Source organism: Tyto alba, unplaced genomic scaffold (genome assembly GCF_018691265.1).
Source record: "Tyto alba isolate M040663 unplaced genomic scaffold, T.alba_DEE_v4.0 Super-Scaffold_39, whole genome shotgun sequence".
Lineage (NCBI taxonomy): Eukaryota > Metazoa > Chordata > Aves > Strigiformes > Tytonidae > Tyto > Tyto alba.
Genome location: NW_024881314.1, coordinates 1,355,777 through 1,376,465, shown reverse-complemented (window position 1 = coordinate 1,376,465; position 20,689 = coordinate 1,355,777). Strand labels below are relative to the sequence as shown.

The 20,689-nt window shown below is 67.6% G+C and overlaps 3 protein-coding genes across 7 annotated transcripts in view; 2 read left to right on the top strand and 1 right to left on the bottom strand.

Moving 5' to 3' along the window:
* NPLOC4 (NPL4 homolog, ubiquitin recognition factor) overlaps positions 1-2,843 on the top strand; it is a 31,125-nt gene extending 28,282 nt beyond the window's left edge. The window contains exons 16-17 of the mRNA XM_042802719.1: positions 47-149; positions 1,272-2,843. Of these exons, the coding sequence (XP_042658653.1) occupies positions 47-149; positions 1,272-1,429 (261 nt within the window). The 3' untranslated portion in view covers positions 1,430-2,843. The remainder of the gene's footprint in view (positions 1-46; positions 150-1,271) is intronic.
* An 81-nt stretch (positions 2,844-2,924) lies between these two features.
* FAAP100 (FA core complex associated protein 100) lies at positions 2,925-13,912 on the top strand. 5 transcript variants are annotated; one of them, XM_042802715.1, is made up of 10 exons: positions 4,244-4,373; positions 5,087-5,276; positions 6,077-6,195; positions 6,924-7,888; positions 9,051-9,201; positions 9,850-10,640; positions 11,000-11,115; positions 12,355-12,471; positions 12,836-12,922; positions 13,053-13,912. In XM_042802715.1, the coding sequence occupies exons 2-10, from the start codon at positions 5,112-5,114 to the stop codon at positions 13,176-13,178; spliced, it is 2,637 nt and encodes an 878-aa protein (XP_042658649.1). In that variant the 5' UTR covers positions 4,244-4,373; positions 5,087-5,111; the 3' UTR covers positions 13,179-13,912. The 5 variants fall into 5 exon arrangements, with proteins under 5 accessions (XP_042658652.1, XP_042658649.1, XP_042658648.1 ...); XM_042802714.1 differs by having other exon boundaries at positions 11,000-11,136; XM_042802717.1 differs by lacking the exon at positions 4,244-4,373 and having other exon boundaries at positions 4,916-5,276; positions 11,000-11,136.
* Positions 13,913-14,261: 349 nt separating this feature from the next.
* Positions 14,262-18,526, bottom strand: FSCN2 (fascin actin-bundling protein 2, retinal). The gene is given in 6 exon segments (XM_042802779.1): positions 14,262-14,692; positions 14,797-14,964; positions 15,050-15,171; positions 15,281-15,437; positions 17,149-17,647; positions 17,649-18,526. Coding segments are annotated over 6 exon segments (1,476 nt in total). The 5' UTR covers positions 17,973-18,526; the 3' UTR covers positions 14,262-14,486.
* Between the last annotated feature and the right edge of the window lie 2,163 nt (positions 18,527-20,689).

Below are 20,689 nucleotides of genomic sequence, written 5' to 3'. Positions count from 1 at the left end.
GACAGCGAGGCGCCTCCGGGGCTCATTTCCCTCTTCTGACTTACAGGACAGCATCAGCTTGTTGCTAGAAGCCGTGAGGACCAAGAATGAGGAGCTTGCACAGACCTGGAAAAAATCAGAGCAGTGGGCCACCATTGAGCAGCTCTGCAGTAAGGAAGGGGGGGGGCGGCGGGGGGGGGGGGGTCCCTTGTCCCTTGTCCCTTGTCCCGCAGGCTGGCACCGCGCTGTGCCGTGGGGGCTCAGCTGTTCCTCGGGCCCTGAGCAGCCCCTGTCGCACCCAGCGGGGCTTTGGGTGCTGGGATGCGCCCACACCTGGGTGCCAGCCTGGGCGGGGGGGCCCCTGCCTGCAGCGGGACAGGAACCTCTCGCTCTGGGTTTAGGCGGGGGGGGACCCGCTTGTTCCCAGAGCTTCCTGCCCTGCTCTGACTGAGCTTTTTTTTTTTTTTTGCCTTTTTTTGCCTTTTTTTTCTTTTATTTTTTTCCGCGTTTTTCTTTGCTTTTTTCTTTCCTTTTTTCTTTCCTTTTTTCTTTCCTTTTTTCTTTGCTTTTTTTTTGCCTTTTTTTTGCCTTTTGCTTTTTTTTTTGCCTTGCCTTTTTTTCTTTGCCTTTTTTTCTTTGCCTTTTTTTTCTTTGCCTTTTTTTTCTTTGCCTTTTTTTTCTTTGCCTTTTTTTCTTTGCCTTTTTTTTCTTTGCCTTTTTTTTCTTTGTGTTTTTTTTTGCCTTTATTTATTTTGACTTTACTTATTTTGACTTTTTTTTGACTTTTTTTTCTTTCCTTTTTTTTCTTTCCTTTTTTTTCTTTCCTTTTTTTTCTTTCCTTTTTTTTCTTTCCTTTTTTTTCTTTCCTTTTTTTCTTTTCTTTTTTTCTTTCCTTTTTTTTCTTTCCTTTTTTTCTTTCCTTTTTTTTCTTTCCTTTTTTTTCTTTCCTTTTTTTTCTTTCCTTTTTTTTCTTTCCTTTTTTTTCTTTCCTTTTTTTTCTTTCCTTTTTTTTCTTTCCTTTTTTTTCTTTCCTTTTTTTTCTTTCCTTTTTTTTCTTTCCTTTTTTTTCTTTCCTTTTTTTTCTTTCCTTTTTTTTCTTTCCTTTTTTTTCTTTCCTTTTTTTTCTTTCCTTTTTTTTCTTTCCTTTTTTTTCTTTCCTTTTTTTTCTTTCCTTTTTTTTCTTTCCTTTTTTTTCTTTCCTTTTTTTTCTTTCCTTTTTTTTCTTTCCTTTTTTTTTTTGGCTTTCTTTTTTTTCCTTTTTATTTCCACCCCCCCACCCCACCCTTTCGCAGGCACAGTGGGTGTCCAGATCTCAGGACTGCAGGAGTACGGGGCCATGGGCGGCTCGACGCACAGCGCGGCGGCGGCCGTCTGGTCCTGCAGGCACTGCACCTTCATGAACCAGCCGGGCATGGACCACTGCGACATGTGCAACCTGCCCCGCACCTAGCCCCGCCGGCAGCCTCCAATACAGAGCAAACCCTCGAGCAGCAGGAGTGGTGCTTCTCCCTTCCCCCTCCTCCCTTCTGCTTCCCCCCCCAACCCCCGGGGTGTGCGGAGCTGGGCAGGGGGTGATTTCCCCCCCCCCCCCCCATTAACTCCTCGCTCCATTTTGGGGGCAGCCCCATTGTCGCAGCAGGAGCTGGGCGCCTTGGCTTTATCTCGACGCTGCCCTCCCCCCAACCCCAGCCTAAAAAACCAACCCTTAACCTCAGCCTTTGCCTGCAGCAGGGCTGGGCTGTCCCAGTCTGCTCCCAGCTGAGCACTGGGGGGGTTCTGGGAGGGGGCTGTGGCCCCCCAGGGCACCTCCCTCCCTGCCCCTTTGCCTGCCCAAAGCAGCCTCACAGGGGAGGGTTTAGCATCTTCACCCCCCCCCCCCCAGCAGCTTTGCTCCCCCTTTTCCCTGCCCGCCAGCCCTGGGTACCAACAGCTTCCCCAGTAACGGCCCAGACACCCCCAATAACGGCCCAGACACCCCAGTAACGGCACTGGGCCGGACAACAGCTCTGCCAGGTGGGCACTGCTCCCGGAGCGGGGCAGGGGGTGCCCACCCACTCCCCCCACTTTGGCACCAGGCACGGGGTGGGCATGTACCAGCTCTGGGCTTGGCACCGTGGGATGGGGAGGGGAAGGGGGGGGGGGGGTGTTGTTGGGCGCTGCGTCACCCCGCAGGGAGCGGTTCAGCTCCCGGGGAAGGGGGCGAGGTGCTTGGGGCAGCAGCTCCTTCCCCCTCCTTGCGAGCGAAGCCGGGCGGGGGGGTGGGGAGTGGTGTAATATGGGCACCCACCTTGGCTTCAGTGTGCCAGGAGCCAGCCCCCCCTCCCTGTGCCTGCATCCCCCCTAGAGCTGGGGGGGGGGGTCAAGTCACCCTCTTGCAGCTCCCTCTCCCCTTTAAACCCCTCCTGGGGGCTGCCCCCAGGCCAGGCTGCTTGTGGGGGGGGGGGAGCTCAGCCCTCCCCTCACAGGCTCCCTGACCCCTGCTGCACCAGCCTGGACCCCCCCCCCCAGCCCCAGCGCTGCAGGTTCAGACCTTCATTAAACCCCCCAGGGCCCCGCACCCCGCTCCGGGGAGGGAGGCAGGAGGCTCCATCCCACGCCAGCACAGCGTTGTCGCTGCCTTCTCCAGCTGGGCAGGGCCCCCCCCCCCCCGGCACCCCCCCTGCCCCAGCTCTATCCCGCTGGTGTTAACAGAGCAGCCGGCGCTGGGCTCGTGGGTTTGCTTTTTTTCCCCCCCCCCCCTCCACCACCTCCTCTTCCTCGGTTTTGTTGGCGTTTGGGGTTGCAGCGGAGTGCGGTGCCTGGGCCGGAGCGACCCGGGCGCGGGGTTCTGCGCGGAACGTTGAATAAAAGCACCTGAAACGCGAGCCAGCGCCGTGCCTCCCGCGCTCTGTTACGCACCGGGGCTGGGACACGCCGCTCGCTCCCAGTGGGGTGGATTTAGGAAGGTTGGGGGGGGGGGGGGGTGGTGTGGAACGGGACACGGACACACACACGACGCACACACGCTGTGCCCCATCACCTCGACGCCCCGTCCCGCTGCGGCTGTTTGCAATCAGCGCTGGAGCCGCGTGCGGCCGGGCCCGGCGCCAGGCCCGCGGGTTGAAAAAGGGGGAAGGAAGAGAAACCCCGGCGCGAAGCCAGAGCCGGGAGAAGCGAGCGGCCGCCTCGTCCCGCACCTCCGCCCGGGTCGGAGGCAAAAAAAAAAAAAAAAAAAGGGGGTTCCCACTCCCACGTGCCCGGCTCAGCCCTCGGGGACACGACGCCCTCGGGGTGCCTGTCCCGGGACTGTTGGGGTACCCCCCCCGTTCTCCCCACAGTCGTGGCCATGTCGCATCTCCTTCCCCTCCTGCTCCTCGCGGCGCTGGGTTGTGCCGTCGAGGCGAAGCGGCAGCCGGCGGCGTGGGACGGCGGAGCAGACGGTAACTCAACCTAAACCCCCCTCCCCATCACCAGCTCGGGGCTCCCACAGCCGGGTGGGGGGGGTGGGATGGTTTTTGGGGTGCCAACCCCCTCTGTGCGTGTGTGTCCCCCCCACAAGCCCCGAGGGCACCGGCAAAGGGTTGCGCCAACCTGACGCTGGTCCTGGAGAACTGGAAGTTCGCCATCACCTCCCAGATGAGGAACCTGCTGCTCTTCGACCACCAGAACGTGCTGCCCGACTACGGGAGGTGAGGAGGGGGCGGCGAGCCCGGCCCCGGGGGGGGGTGGGGGGGGGTTTGGGGGGGGGGGGGTTGGTTCCCGCGGCCTCACCCCCACCAAACTCTCCCCCCACGCAGGATCCGGTCGCTCTCGGGGGCTCTGGACGATCTGTACCGGGATTTCAGCGGCCTGAAGGAGCAGCTGGGGCGGCTGTCGGCGCGTTTCGCCGAGGTCGAGGCCTTCGTGGACCAGCTCAGCCGCGCCCGCGGCCCCCCCCGCGCCCCCCCCCGCCGCCCCCCCCAGCCCGCCCGCAGACCCCCCAGCCCCCCCCAGCCCCCGCACCGGGGGGAAAACAGCTAAATCGGGGGGGGGGGGGGGGGGGGGATGTCCATCCCACACCCCCACCCCACGGGACGGGACGCGGTGGGGGGGGGCTGTGGGGCAGGGACAGGCCCCGGTCCCCCACTCGCCGTTAATAAAGCTGCTGCCGCCGGTATCACCTCGCTCCTCTCTGCGCCCTCGCCGGTCCCCGCGCCCCGGGAGGGGGGGTTGGGGGGTGGTTTTGGGGTGTGTGGGCTTGGTTTGTTGTTTGGGTTTTTTGCTTTTTTTTTTTTTTTTTTTTTCACCCACCCATCCTTCCCCCGTACCGGCCCCGGCCCGCCCATCGCGGCTTTACGGCCTCTGTCGCAAACTCCCCGCCCATTGCGGCGGCCGCCGCGCAGCCGTAAAGCGGAGCCGCCCGCGCCCCCCGCCCGGTACCCGCAGCCCCACCGGGAGGGAACGGGGGGGGGGGGGGGGGAAGGAAATGTGTAAAGGGGGGGGAGGTGGAGGGTTGGAGAGGCTGGGGAAAGGGGGTGGGTGGAGCTGGGGGGGTGGCGAGGTGTGGGGCGGGATGGATGGATGGATGGATGGATGGATGGATGGATGGATGGATTTGGGGTGTGGGAATTGGGGCTGGGGGGGGGGCTGGGATGGGTAATGGGCGCGTTGGGGGACTGGGAGGTTGGGGGGGAATGGGTGTGGGGCTGAGGGGGTTGGGGGGGGCTGTGGGAATTGGGGCTGGGGGGGGCTGGGATGGGTAATGGGCGCGTTGGGGGACTGGGAGTGGGAGGTTGGGGGGGGAATGGGTGTGGGGCTGAGGGGGTTGGGGGGGGCTGTGGGAATTTGGGCTGGGGGGGGGCTGGGATTGGTAATGGGCGCGTTGGGGGACTGGGGTTGGTGCTTGGATGGGACTGGGAGTGGGAGGTTGGGGGGGTGGCTGTGGGTTTGGGGGGGGGGGGCGGGCTGTGGGACTGGGTAACCGCACGGCTGGGGCTGCCAGCAGCCCTGGGAGGGGGGTGCTGGGCTCAGCAGAGGGGGTCCCTTCCCCCCTCGGCAGCCACTCGAGCGTGGGGAGCCCCCCCTTTCAAAAAAAAAAAAAAAAAAAAGCCCTGACCCCCCGCCCCGTCCCCATCCCCGCACCCCCCAGGCTGGCACCGCGCGCTCCCGGCACCATGGCGCATGTGGGGCACAGGGTGGATTACCTGGCCGGCTTCTGCTGCCCGGTGGGGGGGCTGGTGGCCGGCAAGCCCCGGGTGCTGTGCCACGAGAACGAGATCTACCTCTCCAACGGCAGCGAGTTCGTCTACGTCTACGACCAGGAGGGGAAAGTGCTGAAGGTGAGCGGCCTGGCAGGACGGAGGGGGGCGGGGGGGGCTTCACCCCACAGCCCCCCCCCCCCCATACACACAGACCCCCCAGGAGGGTGCTGCGGGGACGGCGTCCCGTAGGGCTGATGTCCCAGCGCAGGGTGAAGGTGACGGGGACGCCGGTCGGGTCACCGATCGCCCACTCTTGGAGGGGCAAAATCCTTCCCACAGTCCCCCCCCCCTCCCATCCACAACCAAATTTCCAGACCCCCCTCACCTGGCTCCTCGGCCCCTTCTGGGGCGGGGGGTGCTGCCCTTCTCCTGAGTTTATGAGACAAACGTTTAATTAAAGTAGAAAGGGTTTTTTCCCCTCCCCGAGCGAAGTGACGTCTCTCATTTCTCACCTACAAAGGTTTTTGCTATTGTCTTTGCTGTGACTAACAGCGGTCGTCGTGTTGAGTTATACACAGCTTCTTTTTTTAATTTGTTCTTATTATCACGTCTAAGAAAGCCACCGCTGTAATATCAGGATTTGCCTCCTACACTGCGCTCCTTCTCAGGAAAGTAGAGCGCGTACCGGCTTCCTGATCGCTCTTTCCCTTCCCCTCGGGGAGGGCGAGGGACGGGCTGCCCCATCACCCCCCTTCGCGGCCGCCCCGCGATCCATCCTGGGGGAACTCTTTGTAATCTGCTCTTGCAGGAATTACCTGCTTCAATTCCCAGTTGCTCTCGGGTCGCCCAGCGCTTGGTTTTATTTCTTCACCCCGCGCGGGTGAGCAGGGCTCGCCTCCGTCCCCTCCGGGTGACAATTCTTTTTCTTCCCCACCCAGGCCGTGTACCGGTGCCCTGATCAGGTGTGGCACGTGGAGCTGCTGCCCCAACCCCGGCAGCTTTACATCCTCTGTGCCCACAGTGGCATTTACTGCGTCTCCCTGGAGCAGCAGAGCAGGTGAGCGGGTCATCACCCTCCCCGGGGGCACGAGCCAGCGCCGTTCTGGTAGCCCCAGAGCCCCGGGGCTGCTTCCCACGACGGCGGTGATGCTGCCCGTCCCTCTCCCGCTGCCCGTCCCTCTCCCGCTGCCCGTCCCTCTCCCGCTGCCCGTCCCTCTCCCGCTGCCCGTCCCTCTCCTGCTGCCCGTCCCTCTCCTGCTGCCCGTCCCTCTCCCCCTGCCCGTCCCTCTCCCCCTGCCCGTCCCTCTCCCGCTGCCCGTCCCTCTCCCGCTGCCCGTCCCTCTCCCGCTGCCCGTCCCTCTCCCGCTGCCCGTCCCTCTCCCGCTGCCCGTCCCTCTCCCGCTGCCCGTCCCTCTCCCGCTGCCCGTCCCTCTCCCGCTGCCCGTCCCTCTCCCGCTGCCCGTCCCTCTCCCCCTGCCCGTCCCTCTCCCGCTGCCCGTCCCTCTCCCCCTGCCCGTCCCTCTCCCGCTGCCCGTCCCTCTCCCCCTGCCCGTCCCTCTCCCCCTGCCCGTCCCTCTCCCCCTGCCCGTCCCTCTCCCCCTGCCCGTCCTCCCCGAGTTAAGCGCTTTGGAGCTCTGGCTTCTCTCCGGGTCGCCGCTCTCGCAGCAGACGCTAAAAGCCGCGCTGCGGGGAGCTCGTTTCTGAGGGCCAGGGTAAGAGGCGGCCAAGGGAAGCGCTGGCTTCGCCCCATGGCTTGGCTGAGAGCTCTTCCCTCTCTGCTTGAAGGTTAATGGAGCAGACGGACGGCGACGGCCAAGAAAGCAATTGCCCTTCCGGCGTCTTTCCCGTGGACTCGGACGCCTGCATCTTCCCAGACTCCAGCCTGTGCATGTTCACTCTGCTCAACAACTTCGTCATCACCTTGTCCCAGGCTCACGGCAAATGGTGGATGAAACTGCACGAGCTTCCGCACCCCGAGCAGGAGAGTCCCCCGTACCGGCAGGTCAACGAGGTGGGCTTCTGCCCCGGCCCCCAGCCCGGGGACGAGGGGGACGGCCCGCCCTCCCGCTTCCTGCCCGTCCTGTGCTGCGCGTCCTCCCCCGGCACCGTGGGGTCCGGGGAGGGGCTGTGGTGCTCGGGGGGCTTCGTGCTGGAAGAGCCCCTCTTCAGCCTGCTCTTCGGGATCGACGCTGCCCTGCTGGACTCTCCTATGATCCTCTGCGGCTTCCCGGACGGACAGCTCTGCTCCGTGCCGCTGAAGGTCCTCAGCTCTTCGCCGGCCGTCGACGGCTGCCACGACGTTTCGAACCAAGAACCTCCCGTCAAGATCCTCCATCATTTGGAGGAACCCATCGTCTTCATCGGGGCCTTGAGAACGGAGCGGAGGGCGGCGGAGGACGCCGAGGACGAGCAGCTCTTCGGAGATGCTGGCTGTGACTGCGTGGTGGCCGTGGGCCACTACGGGAAGATGGTGGCCGTCAAGGCGGATCAGAGAGAGGAGGCGACGGTGCCGGAGCTCAGGGAGTACTACTTACGTGGGCCCATTCTCTGCGCCGCCTGCGGCAGCGGCAGCCGGATGTATTACAGCACGCACTCGGACATCTCCGCCGTCGACCTGGACTGGGTCGGCGATTCCTCCGACCCCGAGGACGCGGAGAGCTGCGCCGGCGTCCTGCCTCCCGTCCTGTCTCCGGCCAGTTTAAGTATCTGTAGCGTTGTGGCTCTTTCCTTGTCGTCTCGGGCGTCAGAAGGTACTGCCGGCAGCGGGGCGTGCGCTGGGTCTTGGGGTGGAGCGGGGCAGGATAGCCGCCTATTCCGGCCCGCACGTCTCCACCCCTCCTTACGGTCCAGATTGGGCTCCGTCCTCCATCCGTTCTTGTTGACTCCCCTCGTTTTTGTAAGTCGTTTCTGTCGAGCATGCCGACTCGGGCTGAACGCGAGGTGTGCTGGCAGCTCCGGCTCTTCCCCGCCCGGCCGCGGTTCCCTCTCCGCTCGGCGTTGCCGGAGGCGGCCGGTCCACCCCGGTTCCCATGGGACACTGGCGCCAGCCCTGCCTGTCCCCTCGGGCTCCCCGCACGGAGAGCAGCCCGCGGGGAGCCCCCGGGGCGAGCGGGGACCACCAGCAGCACCCCGGAAAGGGGGGGTTTGGGCATGCTGCTGCCTGGACCGGGAGCTCCCGCGCAGCCGCTCGCAGCCTGCACGTGCTGCGCCCGCAGCTCGGGTGCTAAATGTGTGTGTGTGTGTGTGTGTGTGTGTGTGTGTCCCCTCCCCGGCCCCCACCGCGGCGAGGGCAGCGTGCTCCCTTGCGAGGGAAAGAGCAGAGTGCCTAGATTGGGGGGGGGGGGGGGCAGGGAGGAAAAAACATCGCGTAGCCGGAGCTGAGCCCGTCGCACGGGGCAGGATGGGGTCGGAACAGAAATTTCGGGGGGGTTGAGGGGGGTCACCCAGGAGAGGGTGAGGCAGGCAGCCCGGCCCTGCTCGCTGCATGCGTCTCGCTGCTGGGGACCCTGCATGGCAGCGCTGGCTCCCAGGGCGCCGTGGCCACCTCTCCCAGTGTGTGTGTGTGTGTCCCCAACCAGCCGCTGCTGGTCTTGGCTGGGGGGCGGCCAGCTCTGGGACGCATGGCTGGGGGTGGTGGGGACAGGGCAGGCATGAGGGGGTGGGGGGTGTTTCCCTTCTCGGGGAGGGGGGGGGGCGCTGCCACGGTCCGTGTCCTGTCTCCATCGTACCCCTCCCTCCGCAGACAGAGGTGACACCTCCAACTCCCGCTGTCCTGGGGCAGGCAGTGCCATCCTGTGCTTCCCCCGTCCCCCTGCATCCCCCCCTCCCCAGCCATCAGGGAAGCCCCGGCTGCCTCCCTGGCCCCCCGCTTCATCCCCTCGTTGCCTGACCTTCCCCCATCTCTGCCCGCAGGTGAATCGGAGCTGTTGGCCTTGTCTGCCAAAGGCCGCCTCATGACCTGCGGCTTGTGCAGCCCCGAGGACCCCGACGTGGAGCTGACGCCCGCCGAGGCCGGCCGGAGGATTAAGGAGCTGCTGTCCGGGATAGGCAACACCTCGGAGAGGTACAGGGCTGCTCTCGTGCTCTGCGAGCCGCCGCGTTCCCCGGCGCCGAGTCGGGTCGCTGCGCACCGGCCCTGAGCTCTCCGGCAGTAACCGCTCCGACCTTTACCTCGCCGGAGCGCGGGGAGCCTGGCTGGGAATGGGGCCGGGGGGGGGGCCCCCCCCGACCTTGGTAGGATTGAAAAAAAAAAAAATATTTAAAGGCTGCGGCGCTGCGGGCGGGCTGGTGTTTACAGCCTCGGCGGCAGAAGGTGGGAAAGGCAGGGTGCCAGGCGCTCCCAGACGCCCCGCGGCGCTTGCCAAGACGGCGGGAACAGGCAGGGCAGGCACGTGGGAGGGGGGGACGCGGGTGAATCCCACCCACCTTTTTACAGGGGGATTCCCCAGGGTCTGGTTGGCCGGAGCTGCTCCTTGGGGAGGGTGGGGGGGTGGGCGGAGGGGCTCGTGGGCAGCGTGGGTCCCCCGGGGGGGGGCGCGTTTCTGGGGTGACCCAGGGCGCCGGGCTCGTGCCAGGGGCTGGCTGCTCGGTTCATCCGCCGCGGCGGCGCAGCACCCTTGGTGCAGCAGCCTTTGCCACGCTCCCATCGCTGACCCAGCCTCCCAGCCGCCGTCCCTCCCGCTGTTTCAACCCCGACGCTTTGTCCTTGCAGAGTTTCCTTCCTGAAGAAGGCGGTGGACCAAAAGAACCGAGCCCTGGCCAGCCTGAACCAGGTGATGAACGTGAGCGCCGCTTTGCTGTCCAGCCAAGAAGGCCAGAAGCCCATTGCTTGCACTGTCACTGCCAACTGGAGCTGCCTCCTGCTCCAAGATACCGTCACCATCTCCTGCCTGCTGGAGAACTGCAGCGAGTACAGCCTGGAGGAGGGCTGGACCCTCTGCGTTCAGCTCCTGGCCAGCCCCTGTGCCTTAGAGGAGGAATCTGTGGATTCGGCCACCACCTTCACCTTCCCCATCGACCAGCTCCTCCCCGGGAACAAGAGGGAGCTGACGCTGCCCCTCGGCTCTGCCGCGGACACCAAGCTCGACCTGCCTCTGACCATCTCCTGTGCCCTCTACTACAGTTTACGGGATATTTTGGGCAGCGGCTCCGACTCCTCCGAGGCCCTGGACGACCTCCTGCCCGACGACTCACCCATCCTCTCCCCGGACAGAGAGGGGATCTGCCTGCCCCTCAGCGAATGCACCATTGACATGCTCCAGTGCCTCAGTTTTGAGAGCAGCCTCCCCGGGCCGGATGCTTCCCCGCCAGCAGCAGCCCCCCCCGCCCCCCCAGACCCTGTGGAGACCTTCCTCAAAGTGTCCCGGGAGCAGACTGAGCCCGAGGGGGTGAAATCCAACGAGCTGCCGCCCGCCCCGGGAGAGGAAAACCTGCCCCCCTCGGCAGCGTCCATCAGGGTGTCCTCGGAGCTGCTGAAAAACGCGCTGAAAACCTCCGGCTCAGGTGGGTCCCTGGAGAGGAGCATCCCGGGAGCTGCTGGGGGCCATCCCAGGAGAGGCCAGGGTGGCACTGTCACAGCCCGTGCGAGCAGCCTGGGAAGGGTGTGGGGGGGTCACCAGCCCCTTCCTCACTTCAGCACGTCTCTGCTCATGGGCTGGCACCTGGAAGCTCAGCTTGTCCCAGTGGGGAGGGGAAGGACCCCCCACCACCACCCCCTGCGTCATCCCTGGCCTCGCAGGGGCTGCACCAGGCGCCCGCCCGCTCCCTCCCGCACCGCTCGGGCCGGAGCGGAGCTGCTGAGCCCCAGGGGAGGGACTTTTCAACGGCGTAACGACTTCTGCTTTCTCTCCTTTGGTCCCCAGACGTCCCGCTGAGCTGTGCCACGCTGCGCTGGCTGCTGGCCGAGAACCCTGGCGCCGAGGGGCTGAGCAACAGCGAGGTGGCATCGGTGCGCGGCGCGGCGCCGGACGGAGGCGAGGTGCAGCTGCTTGTCCGAGAGGCAAGGAATGGGTTAGCCCCGCTAGAGAAATTCCCTGCGCCCAGCTCGCACGGTGCCAGCCCTGTCCCACAGCCCCTCGCTTCTGCCGGGGAGCCGGGCGATGTACGGCCTCGCCGCGCTGACCCCCCCGGCCGTGGGTCTGGACACCTGGGAACCTGCTGGCTGTGGGGCTGGGGTTCGTGTGCTGGGCTGGACAGGCTGCCTTGCCGGTCCCTCTTCTCCCAACCCTGGACTTCCCAAAGCCTGCGGCCACTTGCCCCCATCTCCAAGCCCGTCTGTGCCCCGCCCCGTGATGTTCTCGCTTCCACGCCGCAGCGGTGGGCTGCTGCTGCTGCATCCCTGCACGGCTGGCTGGTTTTACGAAGGCAAAAGCAGATGCCCCCTCCCCTCCCGGCATCCCCTCGCGGGCCCGCAGCGGGTCTTCTTCGCCGCTGCCTTCCCACTGGAGCGGTGTGGCTACTGCTCCTGGCCATCTCTTGCCCAGCCCCGCTGAGCCGCAGTAGCCTCAGAAGCTCGCCGAGCCCCGACCTTGGCTGCAGGAAGAATTGGGCTTTCCCCGCCGTTTCGGCCGGGCTGCGCTTTGCCGGCTCTGCAAAGCGAGGGGAAACCGCCGCTGGATTCGGGGTGTAACCGCGATCCGCTGCAGCTCATCCCCGCCCCCCCCCACCACCACCACACACCTTTAATGCAAAAATTCCCCCCCCTCTTACATGCAAAGGAAAAAGACCCCTTGCCGCCCGGCTCTCCCACCGCGGCTGGCTGATCCTGCGCCGAGGGGCGCAGCCGTCTGCACGCCGGCTCGGGGCGATTCACGCTCGGGAGCTCTAATCGCGCGTTAATGCTGCCCGGGGATAAACCTGCCGGGTTAAATCCGCTGGGGTGGCAGCCCGAGGGGCACCCCGTCCGTCCAGCGGCGCCGGGGCTGAAGGAGCGGGCGAGGGCTCGCCTGGGTGGCCACCGGAGCCCGGATGGGGGCAAATGCCCCTCGGGGCACCGGGTCTCGATGCGCCCAACTGGGCTGGCAGCGTCTCCGCTGCGTTTCCCTGTAGCAGGCTGGAAAGTAGATGGGGTTGGGGGGGGGGGGGGCGGTGCGGAGTAGGGACGGGGAAGGAGAGCTTTTTGGGGAGCGCTGTGCCCGTGGGGAAGGGTCCTGGGGTGGCTCTTACTCCCCGCCCCTCCCCGGCGCTGGTTGCGGTGAGGATGCGCTCGGTGTCGCAGGTGGCCATGAACGACCTGAGCCCGGCGGGCCCCATCCAGGCCGTGGAGATCCTGATGGAGAGCCCGTCCCTGGCCGACATGTGCAGGATGCACCACGCCGTCATCCGGCGCATCCAGGTACGCGTGGGGCCGGGAGCAGGGGGGGGGGACGGACCCCAAGCAAACCGGGAGGGTTTCTCTGGCACCACCGTGTGGCAAAGAGCCCGGCGTGGCTTGGCCTCTGGCGTCACAGACCCCCGTCCTTGGGCCACGGAGCCCCAGGAGGTGCCCGGGGAATGGCACCTGGGAACGTTCGGCAGCTAAACGGAGCTGGGGGGGGGGGGGGGGGGGGACTGGCAGCCTTCCAGCGGTGCCAGGCGCTGTGGGAGAGGCTTGGCTCCTGCCTGGTGCCGGGGCTCCCCGGAGGCTCCGGGCTCCCTGGGGATTTTTTTTTGGGGGGGGGGGGGTGGCTCCCAGCTCCTGAGTTCTCGGCTCCCCACAGGCGCTGGTGCTGGAGCAAGCGGCGCAGGGCTCGGGCCCCCCCGACCTCCGCATGCAGTACCTGCGCCAGATCCAGGCCAACCACGAGGTGGGCGCCCACCGAGCCCCCAGTCCCATTCCCCAAGGGTGGGGGGGGGGGGGGGGGTATGCCCTTGGAGAACACCCCCCCCCCCCCACCGCCGCCGCACGTCCCTCGAGCCGCCTTTCTCCCGGCGCAGACGCTGCTGAAGGAAGCGCAGACCCTCCGCGACCGGGCGTCCCTGGGCGAGGAGGGAGCCGCGACGGCAGAGAAGCTCCTGCACATCTACCGGCAGCTGCGCAACCCCAGCCTTGTTCTCCTGTGAGCGGTGGGGGGGGGGGGGGGGCACGAGGGGGGCAGGGGGTGGCCAGTGCGTCCTGGGGGCCCCGAGCCCTGCCGGCCGGGGCGGGTGCCCCCACTGGGCCCAGCAGCAGGGTGAGACACCCCCCCCCCCTCCAAATCCAGCCAGAAGTGGGTCTGGGCGGGAGTGCTGGTGGTGAGGGGGGGGGGGGGAGGGTGGGGTCGCGTGTGTGTGCGTGTTTTGTGGTCGTGTTGTCGGCAGCACCGGAGGGTCGCGGGGCTCCGGCGGCAGAGCGGGGGCTTCTGGGCTGGCCCCGGCCCAGCCCTGCCGTGTACGTGTCCCCGTGTCCCCCTCCCCAGCCCAGCTGGGAACCTCCCCCCCCCGTCCCCCCCCTTCCCCGGGGCCGTGGTGTCTTGTGGATCGTTTTAGCCGTGGTAGTTTTAGTGCTCTCCCGGCGGCCGCCTGCGCTGTGCCGGCTGTGGGCTGTGGCCCCCCCTCCCCCCCCAGTGCCGCCTTGCCTTTCAGGATCAGGACAAACAGGGTGCTGTGCCAGGGTGCCCCCAGCGGGCACCCGCCCCGGGGGAGCCCCGTTTTCTGCTGGGCAGGGGAGGGGTTTTTCTTTTTTTCCGCTCCCCCGTTGTTTCTATAAATGATCTTGTATTTCTGTGGTGGTGCGGCAGGGTTTGGCCCAGTCCTTCCCCGCACCGCTCCAGTGTCTGTAAATCTGTCGTCTGCCATGAAAACGATCGTGCCGCTCAGCGAGTGCCCGTCTCTTTCCTTTCCATCTCCCAGCAGGGCCCTGCCAGCTCCCCGGGGGGCTGCCACTGTCAGGGTACCCCCCCCGCCATCACCCCCCTCCCAAACCCTGCCCTCTGCCAGGCTGCACCCCCTCCTTCTCCCTGCCCGCCGTGGGTTGCCTTTGGCGAGCCCCCCATCCCCTGCGGCACCCCCGGGGTGGGGGGGGGGGGTGTCCCTGTGTCCCAGAGGAGCAGGCAGGGCCGGGATGCTGAAGCAGGATCAGCCCTTTTCCCGAGGTGCTGGGGGGGGTTCCAGCCCCCCAGGGCTGGGCACGGGGAGGGGAAGGAAAAGACAGGCGCCGCGCCGGTGTCATCCAGGCTGCATTTAATGAGTCGGGGGGGGGGGGGGGGGGGGGGTCGGGGACACGGAGGGTGCCACCGACCAGCTGCATCGCCACCCTCTGCCTGGGGACGAGCTCGTGTGTCCCCTCCACACACCCCCACCCCCCCCCCCCGGCCAGCCTGGGAGCGGGGTGGGCTGGGGGGTGCTGGGGTAGGGAATTGGGGGACACACAGGACCAGGGGCCGGGCCGGGTCAGTACTCCCAGAGCGTGGCCCGCAGCACGGACTCGCTGTCGGCGCGCAGGGCGCCGGCCGGGTCCCCGCGCAGGTACCGCCCGTTCTTCCCTTTGATGGCGACGCGGCCCCGCTCCCGGAACTCGAAGAAAAAATCCTCGGAGAGGTCCCCGTCGCTGCACACCGACCCGCTGCTCGCCACGTACCAGAACTTGCCCCCTTGACCTGCAAAGAATCCCCGGCGGCGGGGGCGTCAGCGGGGTCTGGCCAGACCACCCCCCCCCCCTCCCCCCGCCTTAGGCCCCCCCCCGCCTCGGCCCGTTGCCCACCTTGGATCTGGTAGGCGCCGTCGCTGAAGCTGATGTGGAAGACGTCGTAGACGGAGCGGTTGGAGTCGAGGAGGTTGGAGCCGCGGTGGCAGCAGACGAAGCCGTGCTCGCCCCGCAGCACCAGCATCGGGCGGTTGATCAGCTTCAGGGTGAACTCCTCATCCTCCCCTGCGCGGGGGAACCCCCGGCCTTGAGCACCCCGGGGTGCTGGGGGCCCACACCGGGACCCACTCCCCCCCCCCCCGGCACTTACCCACCACGTCGCTGACGGCCGCCAGCTGCCCGTTCTTCTTGGTGCAGACGTAGCGGCCGTTGCTGGCGCGCAGGGCCACCCGCCGCCCCCGCCACTCGATGTCAAACATGGTGTTGGCAGCGCTGGCGGCGGAGAGACACCGTGAATCGGCACAACCTCGGGGTGGGGGGGGTCCCCTCTCCTCCCCGGAGCCTCCCCCCCCCCCCACACCGCAGGCACGGCCCCACTCACACTTCGGTGGCCACGGCCTGGATGCCCCCGTGGGCCACGAGGGTCCAGTAGCTGCCGGTGTTGGTGTGGAGGCTGCACTTGTTGGTGTCGCGGTCGATCTGGAGCTGGAAGGTCTCGTGGTTCAGCTCCTCGTCCTGGTTCGCCGAGACGTTGACGCCTGCGGGGGGGGGGGGGGGAGAGCGGCCGCGGCGGGCACCGGCCACGTGCAGCAGCGCTAAATCCTCCCTAATTGGGCTGGTTAATCAGCTCGCCGCCGCGCACAAACCCCTTATTTATAGCCCGCCCGCCACCCTCACCCGGCCACTCGGCGCGGGGATTGGGGGGGGTGGCACCTTCCTGGTGCCCACGGGGACGGCGGGACCAGGCGGGTGGCACAGCCACCGCTGCCGGCAGCGAGCGGGGACCCCAGGGACACCCGCACCCCCCCCCCCCCCCATCTCCGGGGAGGGCACACGCGTGAGTGTGCAAACACAGCCGTGTACCCCCCTCCCCGGGGCGCCGGGCAGAGCCCCACACGTGTGTGCAGCACCACAGAGCCGCGCACACGTGTGTGCGTGCCGTGAAGAGCCCTGCACACGTGTGCGCACACACACCCCCCCCCGTACACACCCACGGAGCCCTGCACACGCACCCACTGGGTGCTGTGCGCACAAACACGCCTATACACCCCCCACGGGGCCCCACGCACCCCCCCCCACATGGTCACAGAACCCTACACGTGCCCACACCCCCACCCACCCCCCCTATGCACCCCCGTGGGGCCCTGCACAGCCCCCCTGCTGCTCCCCCCGCCTCCCCCGGCCCCGCTGGCCGCAGCCTCCCCCCCCGTTGTTATTGTAGGGTCTCCTCCCGCGGCGGGGCTCCTGGGGGTGCTCCCACACGGTTTTTCACGCCTGGGGGTGCGTTTGGCTGAGCCGATCCCTGGGGATTCCCCCCCCCCGGGGCTGCTGGGGTGGGCAGGGTGCAGGCAGGGGGGGGAGCAGTGGGGCACGGGCAGTGGGGTGCAGGCAGGGGGGTGCAGGGTGCAGGCTTGGGGGTCCAGGGATGGGGGTGCAGGCAGGAGGGTGCAGGCAGGGGGGTGCAGGGTGCAGGCAGGGGGGGTGCAGGGTGCAGGCAGGGGGGCGCAGGGTGCAGGCAGGGGGGGTGCAGGGTGCAGGCAGGGGGGGTGCAGGCAGGGGGTGCAGGGTGCAGGCAGGGTGCAGGCAGGGGGGGTGCAGGGTGCAGGCAGGGTGCAGGCAGGAGGTGCAGGGTGCAGGCAGGGGGGGTGCAGGCAGGGGGGGGTGCAGGCAGGGGGTGCAGGGTGCAGGCAGGAGGGTGCAGGCAGGGGGGCGCAGGGTGCAGGCAGGGTGCAGGCAGGGGGGGTGCAGGCAGGGGGTGCAGGGTGCAGGCAGGAGGGTGCAGGCAGGGGGTGCAGGGTGCAGGCAGGGGGTGCAGGGTGCAGGTGGGGTGCAGGGTGCAGGTGGGGTGCAGGCTTGGGGGTCCAGGCATGGGGGTGCAGGCAGGAGGGTGCAGGCAGGGGGTGCAGGGTGCAGGCAGGGGGGGTGCAGGGTGCAGGCAGGGGGGGTGCACAGTGCAGGCAGGGGGTGCAGGGTGCAGGCAGGGTGCAGGCAGGGGGTGCAGGGTGCAGGCAAGGGGGTGCAGGGTGCAGGCAGGGGGTGCAGGGTGCAGGCAGGGGGGTGCAGGGTGCAGGCAGGGTGCAGGCAGGGGGTGCAGGGTGCAGGGAGGGTGCAGGCAGGGGGGGTGCACGGTGCAGGCAGGGGGTGCAGGGTGCAGGCAGGGGGTGCAGGGTGCAGGCAGGGTGCAGGCAGGGGGGGCAGGGTGCAGGCAGGGTGCAGGCAGGGGGGCGCAGGGGTGCAGGCAGCCCTTACCCTGCCGGATCGAGACGTATCTGCCGTTGGCCGCCCTGAAGACCACCTGGGGATGGCTCTCCTCCAGGTCGAAGAGTTCATCTTTGCCCGGCTTGGAGCTGCGACCGGATTTGAGGGTGCCGGTGGGCCCCGTGGGCGCCAGGTATTTGCCGTCGCAGTCCTTGAACGCCAACTTGCCGGCTTTGAACTCGAGGGTGTAGCCGGTGCGGGCGCCGGGTTCGTGCACCAGCGTGCCGTCGCAGCGCAGGTACCGCTCGTCGGCGGTGCGCAGGCTGTACTTCTTGTCCTGGAAGCAGAGGGTGATGAGGGCGTCCACCCCCCACGGCAGGTTGCTGTCGGTGGCGATTTCGTCCTCGTGGGCGCTGAGGTGGGCGTAGCGGCGGCGGCTGACGCTCAGCAGGTTGGCCTGGGGGTGCATGGCCAAGTGCACGGTCCAGAGCTCGCCCTCCGTCACGCTGGGGGCGAAGCAGGAGAGCTGATCCTCCCGGCCGCCGAAAAAAACGCCGGTGCGGGGCCGACTGCAGCGCCCAGCGCCCGTCCGACTGGGTGATGATGCTGAAACGTTCGTCCCGGCTCGGCTGCTCGGCCTCGCACCGCACCTTCCCGTCTTTATCGGCACCCAGGTACCGGCCCAGGTGGCTCTTGAGGAAGACGACGGAGCTGTCGGCTTCATCCTGCTCCAACGTCCAGATCTGTTTGCGCTTCAGGCTGGGCGCCGAGGCGTTCACCTTGTAGCCGAAGCTCTCCGCCGTCAGGTACCGGCTCTCGGAGTTGATCAACCCGAACTGGATCTTCAGGACCTGGTGGATCCCATTCGTTGGCATCTTCCGCCGGCGCGGGGTGGCCCCCGGGGGGTCGGCGGGGGCTCCCCGGCCCTCCCGAGCCCGGGCGTCGCGGCGGGGCCGGCCGGTTGAGCCCGCGGGGACGTGTGCGCTGCCCCCGGTGCCGCTGCCGCACTGGTCCCGGTGGGGCGGTTCGGTACAGCCGGGGGGGGGGTGTGAGTGGGGAGGAGGGTTGGGGGGGGATGCCGGGGGCCGCAGCCCGGTTAATTACCCGCAGGTAAAATTACAAAGTCCAACCAGATTGCGGTGGGCACCGGGGCTGTCGCCGAGACCCCGGGGGCGACCAGGCACGGCGGCAGCCCCCCGGCCGGCTCCTCGGGGTGCGCGGCTACTCCGCCGTCCGTCGCCGCGGCCCCCGGCTCTCGCCCGTCCCGCCGCGGAGCCACGGGTGGAAAACTTGGGTGGGAACCCGATCCGGGCGCGGGCCGGCGTATCCGTTCCCGGCGGGTTAAGGTTACCGGCCCCTCTGATTCAGCTGCGGGTCACCTCCAGCCGCGCCGCCTCCCGGCCAGCCCCTAAGCGCCTTACCAATTAGCCAGGCATTTTGATTAGTTTAAACCTTTTATCCTGCTTTGGGGCACTCGGCCTCCATCTGTCCTGGGGCCCCAAATCCCTCCGGTAGCTGTGGATCGGGGTCACGGCCGCCCCCAGCCCACCGGGGCGACGGTTGGGACCCCCCATCACCCCCGTCAGTGGGGTCCTCCAGCGCCCACAGGGCTGAGACCGCCTGAAGCTCGTGACATTGGTGTGGATGTGCTGCCTGGGGGGGGGGGGGGGGGGGGGGGCGGGGAAAAGAGGGGACAGGGGTGCAGGGGGCAGTCCCCACTCCTGCCCTGCCATCCCCCCAGCCCAACTGGGACCCCCCCACACCCCCAGCCAGGGTGGGTGCAGCCACAGGGCCCCCCCGGCCACGCTGCATCGCGAGCACCCAGGGACGGGCTCTGCACCCCAAAATACTCAGACCCCCCGTGAGCCGGGCGACGGCTCCCGCGGCCACCGGCCCCCCGGCCCCCCGGCTCCGGTGTCAGCGCGGCGCCCGGTTATTGTTCCCGAAAATAGGTCCCGGGGATTGGTTGCCTCATGATTTTTTCATGGCCGGGCTCTCTCTTACCGCCCTGGTGGAGTTGGGGGGGGGGGGGGGGGGGGGGGAGCTGCAGCCCCAACCCCCCCCCCCCAACCGCCCCCCCCAGCCGCTGCGTTACCCGAGCCGCGGCTGCGCTGCCCGGCGCGGTGTAACTGACCCCCACCGAAACGGATACGGGTCAGCTTTCGAGATGGGGGGGGGGGGGGGAAAGTGGGTCAGGAGCTGGGGGGCTCTAGCGGGGGGGGGTGGCCAAGGGCGGGGGGGGGGGATGTGGGGTCCCCCGAGGTCTGGCAGGGCGGCAGTGCCGGCTCTCGGCGGGTGCACGCCGGCACCTGCGTGGCAAAGCAGCCGGGAGCTGTATTTATACGTGCCGGGCCCCCCCCCAGCCCCCCCTCTCTGGGGTGGGGGGGTGGGGGGTGTCAGGTTCCCATCACACACACACGGAGCGGGGGGGGGGCCCCCACATGGGCCCTGCCCCACAGTCACAGCCTGGCCCTGCCTTGGGGACCACCCCCCTCCCTCCCCGCGCCCCCGCATCACTCCCCCCCCCCCCCCGCCCCGCTCCCCAGTGTGTGTGTGGGGGGGGGTGCTGAGACCCGACGTGCTCGTGACAGCCCCTCCTGCGTGGGCATCGCGGGGTGGGAGGGGGCGGCGTGGGTGGCCCCACCCTGGTTTCCATCCAGCACCCTTCCCGGGAGGGGGGGGGGGGCAACTGTGGTCGCAGCCCCGTGGGGGGGTGTGGGGGGGTCAGGGCGGGATATCGGGGTGCTGGGTGGCGGCGCCCACCCTGTCACCCCATCATCCCCCCCCCCCCCCCCCCCGACACCCGGCCGTCACCACGGCGACGGAGGCTGCGCACAGAACGCGGGGGGGGGACACACACACACACGGACACACCCGCATCACCGCGGCGACCGGCAGCGGGAGGGGCGCGGCGCCTTCCTCCTCCTCCTCCTCCTCCTCCTCCTCCTCCTCCTCCTCCTCCTCCCGGCCCGGCCGACGGACGGAGCTGCCACCCCCCCCCCCCGCGGGATCCATCCCCGCAGCGTCGCTTTTGTCCCCCGGGACCCCCCCCCCCCGGGTGTCCGCGACCCCCCCCCGGAGTGTGTGGGGGGGGGAGGGTGCAGAATCACGGGCAGGGGGCTGCCCCCCCCGCGGGGAGCCCACGCAGGGGACCGACCGCGGTGGCATGTGGCTACCTGGCACGGCGTGTGGCTACCTGGCACGGCGTGTGGCTACCTGGCGTGGTGTGTGGCTACCTGGCGTGGTGTGTGGCTACCTGGCATGGTGCATGGTTACCTGGCATGGTACATGGCTACCTGGCACAGCGTGTGGCTACCTGGCAAGGCATATGGCTACCTGGCACGGCGTGTGGCTACCTGCCATGGTGTGTGGCTACCTGCCATGGTGCATGGTTACCTGGCATGGTACATGGCTACCTGGCACGGTGTGTGGCTACCTGCCATGGTGTGTGGCTACCTGCCACGGTGCATGGTTACCTGGCATGGTACATGGCTACCTGGCACGGCGTGTGGCTACCTGCCATGGTGTGTGGCTACCTGCCACGGTGCATGGTTACCTGGCATGGTGCATGGCTACCTGGCACGGCGTGTGG